At 42.6% G+C, this 22906-nt stretch overlaps 3 protein-coding genes across 3 annotated transcripts in view; 1 reads left to right on the top strand and 2 right to left on the bottom strand.

The window, feature by feature from the left end:
* LOC307034409 (uncharacterized protein) overlaps positions 1-22906 on the top strand; it is a gene marked incomplete at its 5' end in the record, with an annotated part of 82197 nt that overhangs the window by 7258 nt on the left and 52033 nt on the right. The gene's annotated exons all lie outside the window — the stretch shown is intronic.
* Positions 5186-9557, bottom strand: LOC307021974 (uncharacterized protein). Its single transcript, XM_079654535.1, has 3 exons — positions 8270-9557; positions 6045-7297; positions 5186-5775 (listed from the first exon to the last, which is right to left on the bottom strand). Exons 1-3 carry the CDS (start codon positions 8612-8614, stop codon positions 5373-5375), a joined length of 2001 nt encoding a protein of 666 aa, XP_079510661.1. The 5' UTR covers positions 8615-9557; the 3' UTR covers positions 5186-5372.
* LOC307034347 (small glutamine-rich tetratricopeptide repeat-containing protein alpha-like) overlaps positions 21695-22906 on the bottom strand; it is a 47718-nt gene continuing 46506 nt past the window's right edge. The window contains exon 12 of the mRNA XM_079673164.1: positions 21695-22157. The gene's annotated coding sequence lies outside the window, so the exon portion shown is untranslated. The remainder of the gene's footprint in view (positions 22158-22906) is intronic.

Raw genomic sequence — 22906 nt, 5'->3', positions numbered from 1 at the left:
GGAAGCCAATTTGATTTTGACTCAAGATGGATTGTTGGTTAAGGAAATCTTGTATTCTTTTATTTAGAATACTACAGAATAATTTCCCCAGACAGCTGCTGACACAGATGCCACGGTAGTTATTAGGGTCTGATTTGTCTCCACTCTTATGAATGGGGGAAATGAGGCCTTTGCACCAGATGTCAGGAAAGCATCCTGACAGCAATATGATATTGAACAGCTTTAACACTGTACCCTGCATCTCTGGGGTGCTGCATCTGAGCATTTCGTTTTTAATGTTGTCTGGGCCACAAGCTTTCCTTGGCCGGAGAGATTGTGTCTGTGTGGTCAATTCTTCCCAAGTCATTGGGAAATCAAGGGGGTTTTGGTTGTCTTTAATAGTTTCTTCTAATGTTTGGAGTTTCTCTTTTGTAATACATTGATCTGAATTCATTAGATTTATTGGTATGTCTTTGTACAAACTTTCAAAATGTTCTCTCTAGATGTCACTGTTTTGGATGGGTAATGCTTGCGGTTGTTTTGTGTTGAAGTTGCTCCACAGATCCCAGAATTGATTTTGATCAATGGCTTTCTCAATATCCTCAAGTTTCATGTGGGTATAATTTTGTTTTTTGTTCCTTATTGTACATTTATATTTGTTTAAAAGGTCATTGTATCTAATGCGTAAGGCATTCTCTCTCTCTCTCTCTCTCTCTCTCTCTCTCTCTCTCTCTCACACACACACCCTCTCTCTCATACACACACACACACACACACACACACACACACACACACACACACACACACACACACACACACACACACACACACACACACACACACACACACACACACACACACACACACACTCACTCTCTCTCTCTCTCTCTCTCTCTCTCTCTCTCTCTCTCTCTCTCTCTCTCTCTCTCTCTCTCTCTCACACACACACACAGACACACAAACTCACTCTCTTTCTCACCCACAGACACACACACACACACACACACACACAATCTCTCTCTCTCACACACAGATACACTCTTCTCTCACACACAGACACACTCTCTCTCACACACACACACACACACACACACACTCTCTCTCACACAGACACACACCGATGATGATGAATGATCAAGAGAAGAGAGAGAGGGCGATCAAGAGAAGACAGAGAGGGCGATCAAGAGAAGAGAGAGAGGGCGATCAAGAGAAGAGAGAGAGAAGAGGGAGAGGGCGATCAAGAGAAGAGGGAGAGCGAGAGAAGAGAGAGTAATGTAACCTCCTAATGTAATGTATAACTCCTATTAAAATGTTCAAAAAGTGCTCAAACTTCACATGTGTGCTAACAGTCCAGCCGTGAAGACATCTACGGGACAGTTTTGAGATTTCTTCAAATGCCGTTGCCATGGCAACACAATGCTCACAATGAAACACGGTTTTCTCATAACTTCAGTGAAAATGCTCGAAATGGCCCAAAACTTCACAGGTTTGGTAACGATGCAGCCATCAGCACATCTAAGCGTATTATGGGGTGTCATCAAATGCCGTTGCCATGGCGACAGATCATTCACCATCAAGTTAGTTCAAAAGTTTGCAGTTCAAATATTCTGCTGCTTTCCCAAGCCGTTTTACTTTCTTTTCTCATCTTAATACAAATTCATTCACTACTACTTACATCTGATATTTAACTCCTTCAGCCTATTTTCAGCTGCAGAAAACCTTCAATTATTACATTATTCAGCTATTTCAGGACATCAAGGCTATAAGTTTTGTTGTATATACCTTTTTTTAAACCTTTTCTTTTAAATATTAAGCTTTTTCTGCATTTTTTAGCTAAAAGCAGCTACCATTCAGCTAATAACATATTCAGCTTTTTCTGCATTTTCAGCTAAATTCAGCCATAAATGTTCACAGTTTATAGCATTCGCATGCATTTTCTGCAGGAAATGCATTTTCTAGTTTGTGTGTATTTTTGTATAGATGTTGCAACTATACAGAGCAATTGGCAATACTGTATGTATATATGCATGCTAATAAAGCTTTGAATTTAATTGAGAGATACAATGCTTACGGAGGTGAGACGTAAGTCATTCACGCGCTAATGCACACGCACGTCGTTCACGCACATATGCACACGCACGTCATTCACACGCTTATCATATGATAGGACTTTCTAAGCTACGCCGCCGCCACGTGAGCGAGTACTTTGGGCGCGTACTTTGGGCGCGTACTTTGGGCGCACCTATGATAAGTCGCCGTGACGTCTGACGTCTGACAACCGAGGGATGTAGTAGAAGTTCAGAGAAGAAGCAACCCTATATTGTTTATTTTATTTCGTTTCATTTTGGCCCCATGGCAGAGGCAAATATAGAGTTAATGTGCAGAGATTATAATGTCCCGTTTACTAAAATATGTATTGTTTTATGATGTTCAGTTGACAAAGTAGTCACTGTGCTACATTTTGCTGCACTCAAGCATACATCTGAAGACAAGAGTTGTGTCCCACTTTGGCCACAAGGGGGAGTATATATATATTGTATAATATATATATTTTGTATAGATGTTGCAACTATACAGAGCTCTGGCAATACTATATGTAACTGGTCATGCTAATAAAGCTATTGAATTGAATTGAGTAGTATACCTTTAAGTGAGCTGTCAGGAGGAAACAAAGGTTCGCCAACACATTACACCCTACTGCTGAGAAAGGCTGCACAAAGACGTGAAACGATGTGCTGCAATGTCTGTGTATTTTTGAAGAATGCCAAGTAAAGGAAGAAAGTAATAACTCGCACTGAGTCTTAATACATCACTTTATTTCTTTATTTTCCCCCTTCATTTGAGAAACACTATCCAATGATTATGTTTGGGTTACACACACACCATTACTGAATTCATCCTAAAACCAAGAATAACCTACATACAACAATAGGGAGCCCTGGCTCAAGGACGGACAACACAAGGACACCACACATGATTATTTTCCAATTACAGTATATTTATTTAAAGAGAGAAACTCAATTGTGATATCAGTTTAATCAGTAATATGTGAGTAGTGTATGGGTGTGTGATGTGTCAGCAGGGCTGGACTGGGAACATGGCTCAGGCCGAGAATTATATACCAAGCCAGGCCATACCAGTTTTTTTGGGGGGCGTTTTGCTGGATGTATCGTCAATATCTACAACGTTGCTGCCCTACTCAGTTGCAATTTCCCTTGTGCTGGACCCTGAATCTTGACTTGTCTTGTCAGCATCTGCTGGTACTGAATAAGAACCAGCATTGGGATGGATTAAACTCTGATCAATAACTATAATAACTTATTGAGAGAACATGAACATATCTTGATTATACTGTTGTCATTACATTTCCTTTGGTTTTGTTCAGTGTTAGTATATTAAAACAGTTTCCTCTCTGTCTGCCAGTTCTGTCCACTGAACTCTGCCTGCATCTCTCCCTCAGGGCCATCACCATCAGCATCATCTGATAGTGGAACTGAATAAGGAGAAAATGTAATCATTACATTAACAACTATTTATGAAATAACATTATTCAAGAACAGTGTTGGGCAAGTTACTTCCAAAATGTAATATATTACATATTACTTATTACTCTCTTTTGAAAGTAATAAGTTACATTACAATATTACTGTCTCTGAAATGTAATGAGTTACACTACTTTAGTTACTTTTTAGTTACTTTCACCAAAATAACCGCAAAAGAATAGCTAGGTATTTTAAATGCTAAAATGTAGTTTAGTGCAGCTCATTATGCATCCAGTGAAGGGCAATGTGTTATAGCTTAACAACTGTGTAGGCCCTTAAGGCTACTAACAACTTGTATTACAAGGCTTAGTTGAATACTCGATTCTGATTGTAAATTCTTAACATGTGACACGTTGTTAATACAGCAGTACAGACCGCTGTCAATGACTATAATGAAGGTTAACATATTGTAAATCAAGGCAAATATTATTTAAACCATGCTCATGGTTTGAAATGGCAAACATTGAAAGGCAATTATTATTAAAACCATGTAGCCTCATCACCTTGGTCCCATCATATACGCTGGGAAGAGAATATTTACTGTGCTTGAAAACTGGTATCACATCATCATGTGAGGTTGACTTTGTGACCTGGAGAACATTTCAGCTGCAACATCAGCTCGTTTATAATAAGCTTGGGATATGAGATATTTTTGTAGCCATTCGTGGTGAAGGCATCTGTGCTATTGTATGCATTATTTTTGACCCAACATTTCTCCAGGCATGTATATGGTACTATTTTCACATGAATATTCTAGCCATTGTCTATTTTTATACCACGAGCTGCAAAATGACCGCCTTACCCCACTGTACAGGCGGGTAGTTGTTTAGATATACCTGGCACCTGCGGGCCGCAGAGGGGCGGCGTAGTTTCGGGCGACGAAGACTGCTGCTCCGGAGCCGGCGAGTCAGGCGGGAGTAAGCTAGTGTCCACAACGGAGGGTAACGTGATGTCCGCATCTGACCTGTTGCTACTGTCTGCAGTAGATGTAGTGTTGCTGGCGTTTAGTGATGGTTGCTTTAACCATTTTCGTATAAATGATTATCCACAGATCAGATGTGTGTCACTGCTGTGGAAGCACTTTGGAAATGATGCACGCGCAGCGGAGCAGGTCACGCGCACCTAGGGTTGCCAACTCCCAGAGTTTCAAATAAGGGACACATCTTGGCAGCGCGGCAAAACCCCCCATTTTTGGGTTAAACCCCTCAATTCCAGTCTAAATTTTGTGTCAAACACCCAAAGTGTGAGGTTATAGTTAGGTTATAGACATGAGACATGAGAAACAGATTATCGTTCAATCATTTATTTTTTCAAATGTGCAAAACAGTTGTCTTTAAATAACTAAATAAATCAGTGCAAAACACACCTTCTGAACAAAAACATAAATATACACCTTCTGAACAAAACACATAAATATAAACCTTCTGAACAAAAAACTGTGTGTTTGAGATGTAGTGCAAACATATTTGGCCTCTTTGAAAGAAAAAATAGATTAGTGCAAAACACACCTTCTGAATAAAAAACATAAATATACACCTTCTGAACAAAAAACAGTGTGTTTGAGATGTAGTGCAAACATATTTGGCCTCTTTGAAAGAAAAAAGTAGATTAGTGCAAAATCGTAAACTAAAGAAAAACACACCACCTGTGTGTGTGTGTGTGTGTGTGTGTGTGTGTGTGTGTGTGTGTGTGTGTGTGTGTGTGTGTGTGTGTGTGTGTGTGTGTGTGTGTGTGTGTGTGTGTGTGTGTGTGTGTGTGTGTGTGTGTGTGTGCACATTAAAGCAGAAAAAAAATACTATTGGCAAACCCCAAAACTGCCTATGGAACAACCAGAGACGATGTCACACAACCCTATTTCTTCCACTTGTATTTTTGTTGGCCTTTTGCAGCAGCAAGGAGTTGTCTATCCACCAGAGATGCAGTGTAAAACTCTGAGCAAGACTCTTCATAATTGAGAGTGACAATCAGCTCACTCTTAATTAGTTCAACAGAGCATCTGTTCCGCACATCTGACCATTTATTTTTCATCAAAGAAAAGACCCTCTCCACGTACCCAGTAGAGGAAGGGATGCTGAGGACAAAGGACACCACAGCCAGAATGTTTGGAAGGTCAGCTGCCCGGCCCCTGAGAACTGCTACCCACCTCTCAGCTGTTCCCTTCAGCTCCCAATCATCCTTTGACTTTGTGAGGTGATCGAGGAGGCTGTTTGCCGTAACACACTCATCAAAGAGCTCATCCATGGAGAGGTTGAGCCTGCGAATAGAGATGAAACTGGAATTCAGTTCAGTAGCATTATTAAAAACTACTGAGACACTTGTTGAATTCATTTGATAAAATGTTATATTAAAAACAACACATAAAAGCCCCGTGCATTTGTTTGCATTTAAATAAGACATGATTTGTATGATGAGAAGTATTTATGTATAATTTTGTTTTTTATTAATACAAGACAAAAGTGGTGTGCATAATATGCCAGTATAAAGGGAATAAGTACAAAGTGGTACAGTGTGTGAGTTACATACCTGGCAACTAGGTGTAGCTTCTCAATGATCTTTTCCATGTCTTCATATGAGATGTTCCCAGATGTCAGACAGAGTGGCTGCAGGTAAAAGAGCCAGTTTTCCTGAGAGAATGTGAACCACTTCTGCAGATAAGTGATGGCAGTGTTTAAGAAGGCTGTAAACTCTTCCCTGGCAAGGTTAGCTTCAGATGGAATGAGACGCCGAAGCTTTTGTTTGGTGAGGTAGCCATAGAACTGATCATCTCTTCTCTTGATTAGTTTTCTCAGAAAAGAGTCCATGATGGCATATAGGTCAGCAGATGTGGTGGCATCCCTCTCCAGTTTTTTGACCGACTCTTCAAAAAGCATCAGGACATTGTTGCAGAAGAGGAGATACACCTCTGCAAGATCAGCCTCCTCTTCAACCCCAGCTGCATCTTCAGGCAACCTCAGCAACTCTCGCAGCCGCCTTGGACATTCATCACCGAGGCTGATGAAATATGACTTCAGCGCAGTCCAGTTCTCAAACAAGCGGCTGATTGCAGGGTTGAGTGACAGCCATCTGGTCACCACATGGCGCAGAATGTCATGGAACTCTACATCCAGAAACTCACAGAACTCCTTCAGGGTCTCTCTCCTTTTGGCAGAGATGGAAAAGTGACCGTACACCTTCAGGACAATATTTTCCACATCAATTGACAGCTTATCCAAGGCATGTTTCACAGTGTTATGGACCACATGTGCATGGCAGTTGCCACGGAGGATCTCGCTGTTGGACTCCTTCAATTTTGTGAAGACAGAGTTATGGATGCCATAATTGACATTTGCATTGTCTGCACTGAATGCAGACACATGATCCAAAGTTAGACCCATTTTGTCCAGAGAACTTTGGATTGAACTGGCTATCCCTGCAGCAGACTCATCTGCATTTTCAACAAAGTCGATCAGCCTTTTAACAATGCCCTTCTCTGGAGTGAAAAACTGCACAGCCAAGGGAAACATCTTACGATTGCCTCTATTTGAGGCATCAGTTTGTAGAGAAAACTGGAGCGGCTTCACTTCACTCTTCAAATGGCTGAGTACCTCTTCAACTGCCTTTGGTGCCAGGACATCAGTGACCACTGCCTCAGCTTTTGTCTTCCCACACGACATCTTTTTTGCGATTGAGGAGTCACTTAGTGTTTGCAGGGTCAATTTGAATGCACAATCAGATGAGTTATAGCTCAAATTATGTTTGACCGTGTGATAAACATGGGCTACCTCAGCAGCAGTTACCTGTAAAAGAAAAAGAAAATATCACTATACATATAATCATTGTAATATAATATTATATATAATATCAAATACTACCTGATATGTATTACACATGTATATACTAGCTGTTTGAGTGTGTATAGGTTGTATATAGTATGCATTATTTTTTATTATGAACAGAGGTGGGTAGTAATGAGTTACATTTACTTGAGTAGCTTTTTGGATAAATTGTACTTTGAAGAGTAGTTTTAATGAAAAATACTTTTTACTTTTACTTAAGTAATATTGTTCTAAAATAAGAATACGGTTGGCTGCTCTACCCACCTCTTGAATACAATATATATATATATATATATATATATATATATATATATATATATATATATATTCCTTCCCTCCCTCCTTGCTTCTTTCCTTTCTTAAATCTGTACTTCATTCATTCCTTCTTTACTTCCATCCTTCCCCCTCTTTCCTTCTTTCCCTCCTTACTTCTTTCCATCTTCCACTCCTTCCTTCCTACCTTACTTGCTTATTTCCTTCCTTCAATCTTTCCTCCTTCCTTCCTTCTTTCCCTAGCTCCTTCTGACCTCCCTTCACTCCTCCCTCCATCCTTCAGTCCTTCCTTTCCCTTGGTGTCCTCTATAGTGGACACAATTAATTTCTGGGTCTCCGGAGGTGAATAGTAGTTTTAATGAAAAATACTTCTTACTTTTACTTGAGTAATATTGTTTTAAAACAACAATACTCTTACTTGAGTACACTTTTGGCTACTCTACCACCTCTGATTATGAATAAATATTAGTCATTACATCTACTTGCATCATTATATGATTAAGTTGATCATATATTGTTTAAAAAATATCACAGTGTATCAGTGTTGGGGTACTTAATTACATTGAACATTTAGCAGTATGAAATTGACCAAACAAAATGTTTGTAAATGTAGGTTTAATTTAAATTCATATACAAAATTAACATCCTTATTTGACATACCAAGTTAGCCTCTGGAGTTGCTGGACGAACGAGGAACTGTGTCAAGGCTCCCTGGCTTCTCCTTTGCTTCTCTGTTTTCATGTGGTTTTCACCTGCAGCATGTTGTTTAACGTCAGTTAGTCCTCCGTGACTAACTGAAAATTGTCGGCGGCAGACAGTACAATTTGCCTTGTGCACATCGTCCCTTACGCTTTCTAGCCACACGTATTCTTTTTCCCACTCAGTTCTGTAGTAACTCTTTCTTTTCGTCTTTTTCTTCGGCGGAGGAGGAGGAGAAAAGTTGTTTTTTGCATCACTTTCGGACTCTGAGGAGGTAGTTTTGTTTGTGCTTGTCGTCGGCAGCATCTTCCATGTTGGGCAGGACGAGCAGCATGGAGGTGAAACGGTTGCTAAGATACGATACGTTATAGTGATTGGCTCCTCTGCTGCATGACTATGAGTATTGACCAATGAGCTGAGCGTGCATGCTGCTGCTCCCACAGCTCAAGATAGCCCCCCCTGCTTGTGTGTGTGTGGCTCTGAGAGGTGCGCACGCAGTCCTCAAGAGAGCGAATGACTGAGAATCACCATAACGAGCGGTCATTCTTCCACCACCCCAAAATACGGGACAAGGTGCGTCCCGTATCAGTTCATTACGGGACAGGTACTTACGTTTCCAAAAACGGGACAATCCCGTATTTTACGGGACAGTTGGCAACCCTACGCGCACCTGACACAATTTGTTGTTAGTATTTTTGGCTACGTTCTCTTTTTTGAATGGTTGCATAACGTTCAACTTCCCCGAAGATCTCGACGCGAAGCCTGAAGGGTAAACACCAGGTTTACTAATCTACCCGCATAATTTGTCCGGTGTCGGAATGTCTCGCTATGTTAGTACATTCTTAAAAAACAAAACACCATTTAATTTCGGGTTAAAATGTGTTGTAACTGCGTTACTGAGCATTGTAACGGGTAATATATTACCCAAATTTCATTAGTAATGCGTTACATTACTTCGTTACAGCAAAAAGTAATATATTACTGTAACGCCGTTACTTTTGTAACGCGTTACACCCAACACTGTTCAAGAACATATACAACACTTATTTTATCACTAAGTTGACCCTGTATTTGCATGGCATAATACCATAATGATTGTCTCCCCTTTAGACAACATAACCATCTCAAGTTATTCACTCACAGTATGAGAGGTTTGTATACAGTTAGCTGCAGTCTAACGGTTATATTACATATATTTGCCTTGAGTAACATTAAGGACATGTTTGGGTTTTGTGTAGCCTTATAGTCTCCAGTCACACAGAGCCTGCCACTACCTTAGCATTGGACTGAGAAATTGTTTTGTTGACAGTCGATGTGCACATCAGGCTACAATATAGAAAGAAATGTGTCTCATAATGTTTGCTCACTTACTTTCTGCTTCGTTAATCTATACCAGGGGTTCCCACAGGGAGGCGCAGCCGCCAGAAAAAAAAAGAGAAACAGTGAAATCTAGCTAGTTAACTTCATGGATGTATAAGGTTAACTTCAACTAAATGTAGCGAGCGGCAAAATATGGATAGATTTTTAGTGAAGTTACCTAAAGTGAGAGAGGAGACAGCGTCTGTAGGATTTTCATGGACCGGTCCTGATGACACTCATCAGTGTGTTATCTGCAACGAGGTTCTAGCTAATAGGCTGGTTTGAGACGCGTTGCGGCTCGCCTCGAAAGTAGACGAGAATAGCCGATCGCAGCCGGTGGAGGTCCCAAAAAGCTCGCCTGAAGTCGGACAGCTCCGAGTCGGCTTCTTCTTCTTCTTCTTCTTCTTCGGTGGTGGATGTGTGTTTGAAGAGGGAAGAGGGAATTTCAACGTTAACTCTTGTGTTTCTGTTTCAATCGTTTCTTTAACTGTATGATCTTTCGTTGGGATTTTTGTACCCTTTGCAAGTACGGTTAATTTGTTAATTTAGTGTTTTTCCGTGCCTCGTGGCGGGGATGGCGTCCTCCGGGGCGCCGCCGGTGTCTCTGAGACACCGGCGGCGGCCGCAAGCACAGTGGAGCAGGTGCTGCTGGCTGTGGGGGATCAGGTCGGTCATGTAAATATCTCCTATGCTTCCCGCATGAACAAAGCGGTCGTGGTCTTTTTGAAAGACCAGAAATATGTGACGGAATTTATCGAGAGCGGATTAATGATAAACGAGGAATACATTCAAGTTTCACCGCTGGCGACACCGTCCACGCGGATCACTGTGTCTGGCGTTCCTCCGTTCATCCCGAATGAGGCGCTGGAACGGGAGCTGAAGCCTTTTGGTAAGTTTGCCAGTAGTCTCCGCACTGTTGCTCTGGGGTGTAAGGATGAAAAGTTAAAACATGTCCATTCTCTGCGGAGACAGGTTTTCATGTTTCTGAATTGTCCCACTCAGACACTAGATGTGTCCTTCCGGGTGAGGCACGAAGAGGGTTTTTATATGGTTTATGCGAGCTCAGGGAGCGTAAAGTGTTTTGAGTGCGGGGAGTCGGGTCACAAACGTGTTGCATGTCCACAGAGACGGCACGCCGCACCGCCGGGTGCGGCTGGGCCCGGGGCCGCCGAGCCGGGGGCCGCCGGGGCAGCCGAGCCGGGGGCGGCCGGGGCCGCCGGTCCCGGGGCGGCCTGGTCCGCGGCAGCGGGACCCGGTGTCGCGGGGGCTGCTGCTGCACCCGCCGGGGCCCCGGTGGCTGCGGAGGAAGTAGGGATGAATATCGTGAGAGATGAAACAGGGACTGTAGAGAGTGTGGTGAGTGTGAGAGGAAAAAATGTGGAAACAGGTAAACGGGTGAGAGATGATGTAGCAGGACAGGTGAGGACTGGTGCTGTGGGACAGGTAGAGGCTGTTGGCACACAGAAGGAGCTGCCGTCTGGCTCTGGGTGGAAAAATGAGCTTCAACAGGCTGCAGACAATAATGAGGTGACAGAGATGGACACAGACGGTGAGGGGGATTCTGACTGTGGTTCAGTTGCAGATAGTCTCTCTCAGAATGCAGAGATATATTCTTTGGAACAGATTAATGTCTTTTTAGACGAGTCTTTTGGCAAGTCAGTGGAAGTGAGAGATTTTGTCCCTGACATTGACAAGTTTCTTCATACAGTGAGAACTCTTCAGAAAGTTGTAGGGTTAGACCTGCTGGATGAAAAGAAACGTTATCGTCTCAGGAGGCATGTAACTGCTGTGAAAAAAGATACGCCAGGAAGCAAAAGAGTGAAGAAACTGAAAAGGTCTAAATAATTTCAACATGATCATGCAACACTGGGTGTCTCCTCTCTGCTGTGTGTACCTGTCTGTTCTTTCTCTCTGTCTCCTTCCTCTAATGCAGGCTTTAAGGGTTGCTTCTTTGAACATGAACGGGGGTAGAAGTGCACAGAAAAGAGCTTTAGTGTTAGAAGTCTTTAATCAGAAAAAATTAGATTTGATATTTCTGCAGGAAACGCACAGTGATAGCCTGAATGAGACGGACTGGGGGATGTGGTGGGGGGGTCAGTATGTACTCAGTCATGGCTCAAACCTTAGTGCTGGAGTAGCTGTTTTATTCTCCCCCTCTCTAAATGTAAAGATTTTATCCAGCACTGAGATAGTGGCAGGTAGAGCCTTGATGGTGAAAGTGAAACTGTTAGAGTTCAGTTTCACCTTTATTAATGTGTATGCACCCAATCAGGGCCCTGCACGTGTATCTGTGTTTCAGTTATTAAAAGACAAGCTAGACACTAGTGTACAGGGGGAGTGTGTTATACTGGGGGGGGACTGGAACGTTTGCACTAATGTCACTTTAGACAGAATAGGACGGGAGCCTCATCCTCAGTCGTCCCTTTTACTGTCACAGGTGATAAGAGAGGCTGACTAAGTGGATGTGTGGAGGATGAAGCATCCCTCCGTTAAACAATACACCTAGATGAGAATGCTAGATGGGGGCGTCAGTGCAGCCAGGCTAGACAGATTTTACATGTCTTCTTCTTTTATTACTCGTGCAGTGAACTGTCACATCCAACCTGTTGGTTTTACAGATCATCAGCTAGTTTCTTTGGATTTGGTTTTATCCAACACAGAGAAACCTAGATCGTTCTGGCAGTTTAATGTTACAATTTTACAAGATTTGATTTTCTGTGAGAATTTTTAATTGTTTTGGATCAACTGGAAATCAAAGAAAGAGTCTTTTCCCTCCCTGAGTCAGTGGTGGGAGGTAGGAAAGGCTCAGATTAGAGTGTTCTGTCAACAGTATACAGCCTACTCCACTGCAAACACTAGGAGAGCTATAGAGCAGTTAGAGAGAGAGATCAGAGAGTTAGAGAGTGTGTCTGCTCGAAATATAGAACAGTCCCTCCTAAAACAACAACAGCTTAACTGTTTTCTTCAGGAGAAGGCCAAGGGAGCTCTGATCAGAGCCCGTTTTACTTCCATGAGAGACATTGATTCACCAACCACCTTTTTCTTCAACCTGGAGAGGTCTGTGGGCCAAAGGAAGCAGATGGTATGTCTGCGTCTTCCCGATGGACAGGTAACCTCTGAACCTGCTGAGATGAGGAGACATGCAGTGTCCTTCTACACGGACCTGTTCAAAGCCGAAGGTTGCGACGTGGAAGCCGCTGATGAACTTTTTCAGGGTCTTCCACAGCTGAGTCCAGCCGAAAGTGACACCTTGGGCTCTGACATTACGCTGGAGGAACTGACCTCTGCGGTGACACAGATGGCCTCCGGCAAGGCTCCGGGCATAGACGGTTTACCTGCAGACTTTTTTAAACATTTTTGGAGCATTCTAGGACATGATTTGTTGGATGTATTGATGGAGTCCTTTGGGAAAGGGACTCTTCCAGCTTCCTGTAGGCGTGCAGTGATTTCACTGTTGCCTAAGAAAGGAGATCTAACCCTGCTGAAGAATTGGAGACCTGTGGCTCTCTTATGTACGGACTATAAGATACTGTCAAAGGTTTTAGCTAACAGACTGAAGTGTTTTATCGAACTTCTTGTTGGTACTGATCAAACATATTGCATCCCTGGCAGATCAATTGTGGACAATTTGTTTTTGATGAGACACTTTTGATGTTTGCAAACTGTACAATATAAATGTTGGTATTATTTCTATTGACCAAGAGAAGGCCTTTGATCGTGTGGATCACACTTTTCTGGCTGCCACATTGCAGGCTTTTGGTGTTGGGGAGCATTTTTTGTCCTGGGTGAAGTGTTTGTACAGTGATGCATGTTGTGTTGTGAAAGTGGGGGGAGGGCTGAGCAGACCTGTACCAGTTAAAAGGGGGATCAGGCAGGGCTGCCCTATCTCAGGCCTATTATATAGTATTGCCATCGAGCCACTTTTGTGCAGGCTTAGAAACCGGCTGAGGGGCCTGAGTCTGCCAGTGTCAGCTCAGGCCCCCCCGGTGGTTGTATCAGCTTATGCTGATGATGTCAGTGTTTTTATCCAGGGTCAGCGAGATATCCAGGAGCTACAGGACAGTTTAGTTTTGTATAGGAAGGCTGCCTCAGCCAAAGTTAACTGGGAGAAGAGTGAGGCAGTTTTGGTAGGTCAGTGGAGTTTAGAAAATAGGCCCAGTCTTCCTGGTAACCTCAGCTGGGGAAACGAGGGTTTAAAGGTCCTGGGAGTTTGGTTGGGGTCTGAGGACATGGTGGCACAGAACTGGGAGGGATTGCTGGGAAAGGTGCGAGCAAAATTAGCTAAATGGAAATGGCTGCTACCCCAGCTGTCCTACAGGGGAAGAGTTCTTGTAGCCAACAATCTGGTTGCCTCATCTTTGTGGCACAGACTCCAGGTGTTAACCCCACCGCCGGACCTCATGAAACAACTGCAGCGGCTCCTCGTGGATTTCTTCTGGTCGGGTCATCACTGGGTGCCAGCATCGGTCCTGTACCTCCCTGTGGCGGAGGGGGGGCAGGGCCTTGTGGACATTACTGCGAGGACTGCTGCTTTTAGACTGCAGGCAGCTCAGCGGCTGCTGTATGGTGCCTCTCCCTGCTGGCTGGCTATGGCCCGTCTGTTGCTCTGGAGGGCAGGGGGCTTTGGTTTTGATAAACACCTGTTTCTGCTGAAGGCCCCTGCGTACAAGATAACTGGACTTGCACCTTTTTACTGCTCAGTCATCAATGCCTGGAAGATTCTGAGTTTTACCAGACCACCCGACCCCCGGCCTGGGATGTGGCTGTTTGAGGAGCCCCTGTTTGACACTGGTTTTCTTTCCGGAACCATTTTCTCTTCAGCCGCCCTAAAAAATGCATTCATTGAAGCGGGAGTGGTAAAACTTGGCCATTTGACAGGGATCTCCACGGAAAAACTGGCTGAGGTGACGGGCATTCGATCAACTCGAGTTCTGGAGAACCTGGTAGAAGAGGTGTGGCAGTCGCTGTCGCCATCCCACCGGACTTTTGCTCTGGATGCAGATCTGGCCAACCAGTGGAGAAAGGGACATGATTATGTTTTTCCTGCCTTGATTGTGGGTCCTGCGGTGGGGGAATGGAGAGAGGAGGATGGTCTCCTGCTATCACTGGGGACTCTAACACCTGGAATGTTCAGCTCCTGCAATGGGAAGAAGCTATATCTTAGCTGCGTAAAGGTGCTAAACCTCAGCTCGCTCGCAGGCGTCAGAGAGTCGAGGTGGACAGATGTGTTTGGTTTGGGCTCTTCCCCTCAGGGCAGCTGGCGGATCCTGTATAAGTCTCCCGTTGAAAAACGGATGGCTGACATCCAATGGAGAATTATACACGGTGCAATAGCCACTAACAAATACAGGGCTCATTTTGACCCAGGCACAAGGGGGGGCTGTCCGTTCTGTTTTATGGCAGAAACATTGGAGCATTTAGTGGTGTCCTGTCCCCGGTTGGCTGGTCTTAAAAAAATGTTACAGGAGTGGGTGGAGGGGTTCGGGGAGGTTTTCTCCATACCACTTTTTGTCCATGGCCCCAAATACATCCTGAAAAAGAAGGAAATCCTACTATTGATCAATTTCTTGTTTGCTAATGCAAAATTAGCAATCTGGAAAAGTAGGAAGAACAAACTTGCTGGAGTAGGGTGGACGGATGCAGTGCTCTGTCTGAGGGGGCTGGTGGCAGCGCGTCTGAGGGTGGAGCATGCATACTATACGCTGATCAATCATCTACAGGGGTTTCTGGATGTGTGGGCTGTTGGGCAGGTTCTGTGCTCACTGGGGGAAAATGACTCTCTAATATTGAGGTTTTAAAGGGTAGGTGAATTTTTTAGTTTTTAAGGTGTGTAAAAGATGATGTTTTGAAATGGGTAAAACGTTTTCAAATGACATTTATTTGGTAGACGTGAAAATCTGTTTATTTATTTGATTTGTCTAATGTTTTTTGTTTTTTGTTTCGGTGTATAGTTAAAACAAATGGAAATAAAATGTTGTTTTAAAAATCAAAATCTCCTCCTCTCAGTTTTTTGGCGGATTGCAAACAACTTTAAGGTGCATACCGTCACCGCCGGAGTCGGCTTGACTCGGTTTGCATTTATAAAGAATGCACACGTGTTTAATCGTTAATGTCAGATATGTACTAAATAAATACATTTGTCCTGCTCAAGATTAGATTCAACTTTATTGTTATTGCACATATTACAGGTACTGAGACAACGAAATGCAGTTTAGCTTCCAACCAGGAGTGCAACAAGCAGTAAAGTGAAAAGTAATGTACACAATCTACAGAATGAAATATAGAATGAATTGAATGAGGAATAAACAGTGAGGGGTATGAATATACACAGCAGCCTGTGAGCAGTATGAACAGTGTGTATGAATATGCTAAGATATATAAAGTATGAAAACGGTAAGCAGTGCTAGTATAGTATAACATATATAGATATTAATTTCATGATGATAAACATTGTGGAACAATGATGAAAAATGTTAATGGAGGGGTGACGTTAAACTGACACAAACAACAACAAACTTTTCCGAGCCAATTGGAGAGTTTCATCAGCAGCACGTGGTAAAAACCAGCAATGAGCGCTCAGCTCGAGATACCAGCGAGTCGTTTCCCATCAAGCATTTCGCCCCCCCAGCCCGTGGAGAGGAACTGCGCCGCCTCGCCGCGCCTCGCTCTCAAGGCTGCGGGCGTCTTTGTCCCGCGAGATTTCAACGTCTCATTTGAGCGAGCCTCCAGAGCAAGTCGGACAAAATGACTAACCATCATGCAACGCACGAGCAAGACGTTGATCGAAATTGCGCAGGTCTCGCTTGTCTCAAACAAGCCTAATGACAGAATGAGACCATGTAAACTCCGGCGTCATATTGAGACGAAACCCCCATGTTTGGTGACCAAGCCACAGAAGTTTTTTGACCGGAAGCTTGAGGAATTGCAGTCACAGAAAAATGTCATTGACACATTTAGCACTGTGGCACAAAGGCACAAAGGCAACCGAAGAATCATACCGAGTGGCGTTACGGATAGCTAAGGCAGGTAAACCTCACAACATTGGTGAAACGTTACTCCTCCCTGCTGCTAAAGACGTCTCCGTCTCAACTATTTCTCTCCGAGTGCAACGTATGAGGAAGCTGCCATCCTTAACCTCAACATGTTTAAAACATAAAGATCAAGAGCCAAGAGGTTTAAAAAAGCTATTGTTTAATGTTTTAAGGAGGTGACGCTCAGCCAATCAAAAAAGAGAAGGTAGCGAAAACAGAGCATTTTATGACATTTTCTCTCACTGGACCTCTTTGAAATGCAATTGAATACCCCTGCATTATAGCAATAATAATAATAATAATAATAATAATAGCAATAATAATTGGGAGGGGGGCGCGGCTGTGATTATGTTCTCTGAGGGGAGGCTCATCTTCCCACACTTTGGGAACCCCTGATCTATACCATACGGGGGTTCTAAATAAATCAGTGATTTTAGCACATTTCGCTCCCTTTTTTTGTTGCAGGATGGGGGTCCATCCTTCCACAATAATTAACCTTGCCGTCAGATTCAGTCGGTCTAGTCCACACTAATGTAAACAGCAGCGCGCTGGTCTCGTGAGAAACGGAGAGTGAAATTCAAATGTGCCCATTCACTAGTCTGACAGGTGCGTGGTTCTCACTGCGCCTCATACCGGTGCAACTTTGAACACCTTCAATATATGCCGCATTAATGGATTTGGTATGCAGTCACCGCATCTGGGCTGAATTAAACACGTATTATTTTAGTCCTGTGTGTTTATTAGAGGCCATGTCAGCAGGCCACATCATATGCCAGCGTTGCGTTCACAAGACATACAAGCCACAAACTGGCAATCAAAACATGCTACAACCTGAGGGACAGTGAATGAGACACACAGACACAGACACACACACCATAGAGTTTTCTCAATACTCAAATTTCCTCTCCTCGACTCCTCGGTCCTCCGGTAGTGACCCGGAAATGAATTTCAGCGCGCCATTTTGAAGGAAATCTCATTTCTCTAAATGCACTTCGAGGACCAAGCATGGAGGAGGCTCTCTGGAGGAGCTCTAACCGAGGAGACACTAATGCATCCTCCGCGGCTCCTCCACGGATGCATTTCTGGGAACGGTGGAGTCGTGACGCACGGCCGGACTTATCTCAGCCAATGACAGCTCTACATGAGTCCCTTAGCTATTCTTTTAGTAACTGCTTTCATCGCAACGCGATGTTTACAGTGAGAACAGCTGTGAGGTCCGTGCAGAAAGCAGAGCAGTGTGTAAAATATATATCACTCAGTATAACAGGCCTACTCTCTTTATTTGCTTTAGTTTAGTAGATATCTACAAACAAAGAGTCGATATTTTTCTAAGACCATTTAGTGCTTCACATAATAAAATACACAACGGCTGTAGCCTGATTATGCTTTAGGAGGAGTACAGTGTGTGGTACAGTGTGTAGGTGTGTGTGTGGTACAGTGTGTGTGTTGTACAGTGCGTAGATGCGGCGGACAGACGGGTCTTAGTTGGTTTGGTGTCCTATGCTTACTTTTAATACTTGTACAACTTTTGGCCCATAACATCAATTCCCCATTTCAGCGACCAGAGAGAGGGGGGGATATATCCAGTCTCTGATTGTGTTACGTTATTATGAGAGTGCTCTCATACTTGTTTGATTCTGAAATTGTATATATTTATATAAATATATATGTGTGTGTATATGTCCGCATCTGTAGCCTGTTATTGTCTCATTATACCGCACTGTCAATTAATTAAAAGTATATATATATAAGTCGTCATGAACACATCTGTCCATCAGACAGAGGGCTGCTGTGCCTCCTGTCATCATTAATGGACGTCTCTTTAAAATGACCGCTCAGAGGAGAGGAGTTCTCATTTCTCTAACCGCCAGCTGCTTCCACTCCTATCTCCTCGGTTCCCCTCCTCAGTCCTCCGCTCGCATCTCCTGGTGGCGGCACCAATTCTCGAGGATAGGAGTCGAGGAGGGGAAATTTGAGTATTGAGAAACCTCTCTTGAGGGATGGAGGGACAGCTGATCGCCGTGCAGCAATCAGCTGTTCCCGAGCGAGAGAGAGAGCTGCTAGACACAACTCTTATTAATCCCCGTACCAGATAGCCTACTATACAATGCTAACGAAGGCGAGACGTACGTTATTCACACGCTTATCCACACGTACGTTATTCACACGCTTATCCACACGTACGTTATCCACACGCATATCTAAGATAGCGCTTTCTAAGCTACGCCGCCGGGTTACTGATCAAATTGGGTAGAATGGGTATTGGAGGGAGAATGTACAATTGGGTAAGGGCCTTTTTAACAGACAGGAAATTTAGAGTAAAGGTTGGAGCAGATATTTCCAATTATTTTGAAATAGAAAATGGTATTCCCCAAAGGAGTGCAGTCAGTCCAATATTATTTAACATCATGATTAATGATATATTTACATGCTTAGACAGATGCATTCAATCGGCTCTGTATGCAGATGATGGGGCTATTTGGATGAGGGAAGACATGCCCCATACGTAATGAAGAATATAAGTAGAGCGATTAAAAAAGTGGAGAGGTGGTCATATAACTGGGGATTCAAAATGTATGAAAGCAAGTCATGTTACATGGTATTTACAAACAAACGCAAGATTGATGGCCAACAGCTAACACTATATGATAGTCCAATGATAAAGGTGAATGAGTTCAAATACCTAGGACTGTGGTTTGATAGCAAATACACATGGAAAATGCATATTAATCAAGTGGAAACAAAATGCAAAAAAGTATTACATTTATTGCGAGCTGTAGCTGGATGCAACTGGGATACAGATAAAAAAGCCTTAATAGACATTTACAGATAAATTATGAGGTCCACAATAGACTATGGTTGTATAGTATATGGAGCAGCAGCAAAAACATCGCTTTTAAAAATTGATAGAATACAATATAAAGCATTGCGGCTGTGTATTGGAGCAATAAAGTCATCCCCTATTAATGCAGTTCTGATAGAAGCAGGAGAGACAGCTCTGGAGATCAGAAGAGATAAACTTGCTCTGTCATACTGGGTCAGACTACAAGGAAGTGGAGAAGAAAATATTTCAAACAGAATATTACAGGATTGCTGGGAATATGCAAATTCCAGGGACGTGGGTTTGGCTGGACGAGTAAGGAAAGAACGAGGGCATATGGAGTGGAGAATATCACGTTAGCCAAAGCAACCCCATTTAGCAGTGTTCCCCCATGGCTATTCCCAGAAGCTAAAATAGATATGAGTATTGTAGAAAGGAAAAAAGAGTGGCAAATAAAAATTGGGAATTAAAACAAGTATGTATCTGAACGAAAAGTACTACAATTACCTACAAATGTATACAGGTGGCTCTAAGAACAAGGAAGAGCGTGTTGGAGTTGGCATATACATCCCAGACTTTAAAATATCTATTTTAAAAAGAGCGTCTGATCAATTATCAGTGTATACAGCAGAAATGCTTGCTGTAATAATAGGACTGCAGTGGGTTGAAGAGGTCAGACCAGATAGGGTGGTTCATTGTCCATATTACAAAGCATACAATCAACAACTACTAGAGAAGACATTCTCATAGAACTGAATCACAGCCTGTTAAGACTGCACAGAAGCGGCATAGATCTGCAGTTCTACTGGGCACATGACGGGGTGAAAGGGAACGAGTGTGCTGATAGATTAGCAAAAAGTGCACTACAAAAGCAAATAACATTACCAGTTCAACTTGGTAAAGGAGAAGGAAAAGCAGTCATTAAGAAAAAAGGGATGGAGATCTGGCAGAAAAGGTGGGAGAAAGACCAGAAAGGCAAGGACTATCACAAAGTACAAAATACAATTACAATTAATATTCATAAAGAAAGAAACAGAAGGGAGGAAATACTGATTAGTACTGATTCATACTCATGTACAGTAGGTGGCGGTATGCACTTTTTAAGTTGTTTGCAATCCGCCAAAAGCAAGAAAAGAAGAAGAAGCTACGCCGCCGCCACGTGAGCGCGTACTTTGAGCGCACCATGATGATACGTCGCCGTCACGTCGCCTGTATTCTACGTCAACCCATTCAAAATTGATGGAGGCGTTGGTGCACGTTGACACGTTAGTTCTCCGATAACTAAGGTGAGATAGCTTAGTTATCTGTTCTTTGGCACAAGTCACACCTTATACAATTCAGGGGCTGGACCCTTCGGAGTACGCAGCCTACGCGGATCAAGGAGGACCCAGCCCACGTAGACCGGGTAGGCTGGACCGAGCAGCCTACGAAATGAGACGGTCTAGCCTACGGAGCGCTTCGTATTTACGTCAGGTGATACGCGCTGTTCGGTTGCGCTGGTCCAGCAGCCTGCTAGCAAATTAGCTGAAAAGGATCCAGAAACGTTGCTTTTACATTTTTTGGAGATCACCGTCGGCGATGAAATAAAGAGAACCATGGCCAGGTAAATAAGATGAAGCTGTTCCTTTAGCCCCCAGTAATGTTACATTAGTAAGTGAACAAATTAATTAAATATAGCTGTTGTAATTTAATCATATTATTTAATATTTAAAATAAGTCTTCATTTTTCTGTACTAATAAAACAATCTGTTTTTTAAATGAACAAAAGCATGTTGTATAGATTGATTTAACAATATTAGTGTTTTAATCTTAATAGCTGGTCAGCACCTCCAGGTCCAGCTGAAATACACAATTAAACATTTTCTATGACCTATTTTTTGTATTCATAAAATTAAACTGAAGACAGTTTAATGACCTAGAGATATCCTATTATTCCACTGCTTATGTACACATGTTGTAAATAATGGTTAAAACCTCAGTAAATTAAATAAACAATGTGTTTAACAATTACAATTTAATATTGTATTTTCATCTTATCACAAAGTAGAGGTAAGAATATAGCCATCCTCTCTCTGCAGCTTCATGTCTTCTATTATTATAACTTTCATCATTGAGACAGAGGAAATCAATCATGTTATTTAACATCAACAGCAGTAACGCAAATATCAGCAAAAGTGTGTTTATGGAGTTGTTTATTTGTATTATATGTGCAGCAAGTATATAGAAGCAGCTGTTTGGGGAATCAGACAGACTCAAGATATAATCGTTAAATATCTATTAAAAGAAAGGACACATACAAAATCAAATTCTGAAACTAAGACACAAGTCTGTCGGACGGCAGTAAGCAGAGGTCTGGGTGGAAGATGTTCCTGATCGCCATTTTGCTTTCTCCAGCACCTCAGGGTTTCCAGGTGGATGGCAGCTCTGTCCTGATGATCCGCTGGGGTTAGGGATCCTTCTCCAGCACCACGGGGGGTCCAGGTAGATGGCAGCTCTGTCCGGATGATCCGCTGGGGTTAGGGGTCCTTCTCCAGCACCACGGGGGGTCCAGGTGGATGGCAGCTCTGTCCTGATGATTCGCTGTGCGCTTTTCAGATTAGGGGTCCTTCTCCAGCAGATCAATTTCTCCAGAATTGTCCTAATTACAGTGAAAAACAAGAGAAAAAGAAAAAGTGAATTAATCATATTAAACACAGGGTTGCAAAAGTATTATTGCAAAATGTAACTACGCATTTCAGACAAACAATCCCTAAAGGATCATTTAAAATGATGTACTGTTCTGGTTTTTAAAACACTAAAGAGAAGAAGTGACAGTCACACGTGCATCCCTTTGATAGCACTGCACAAACTAATATCAAGCAAAACGCTGCTGTCTATTTTTGATTGTCTTATTATTATGGGATTAGGATCAATTAAATACAATTTAACATAAATAAAAGATGATCAAATCTGGTGGAAATATTTAAAATATGCTTTTCTTTTAGCCCTACCTCAAAGCAGCATGAGCTGAATAAAAAGGTTGTAATGTTGTCCCAAAGTTGAATAAACAGTATAAAATTGGAACATGTCAGAAAAATAAATAAAGCTAACAGCAGCTACACGTCAGGGTAGGATTTTATAAATCCCAGCGTACTGTAGGCTATACCGGTCTAAATGTTTTCACTTTGGTCTATTTATGTAATATAAAGTATAACTTATCCATAACAGAGCCAAGATCTCTGTATGACTTTAGTAAACGTCTGAATTGAATTCAAAATAAGTGTAAACAACAGTGCAGTACGTCCAGCTAGCTAGTTAGCGTCACATATTTATCCGTGTTATTTAACGAAAATGTACGATTTAATGCCCCTTGGGTTTGACGTTAGTTAATTTAAAGTAAGTTAAAAC

The sequence above is a fragment of the Notothenia rossii genome (genome assembly GCF_949606895.1).
Source record: "Notothenia rossii genome assembly, chromosome: 1".
In the NCBI taxonomy this organism is placed as follows: Eukaryota; Metazoa; Chordata; class Actinopteri; order Perciformes; family Nototheniidae; genus Notothenia; species Notothenia rossii.
This window is presented reverse-complemented; position numbering and strand designations above follow the sequence as displayed.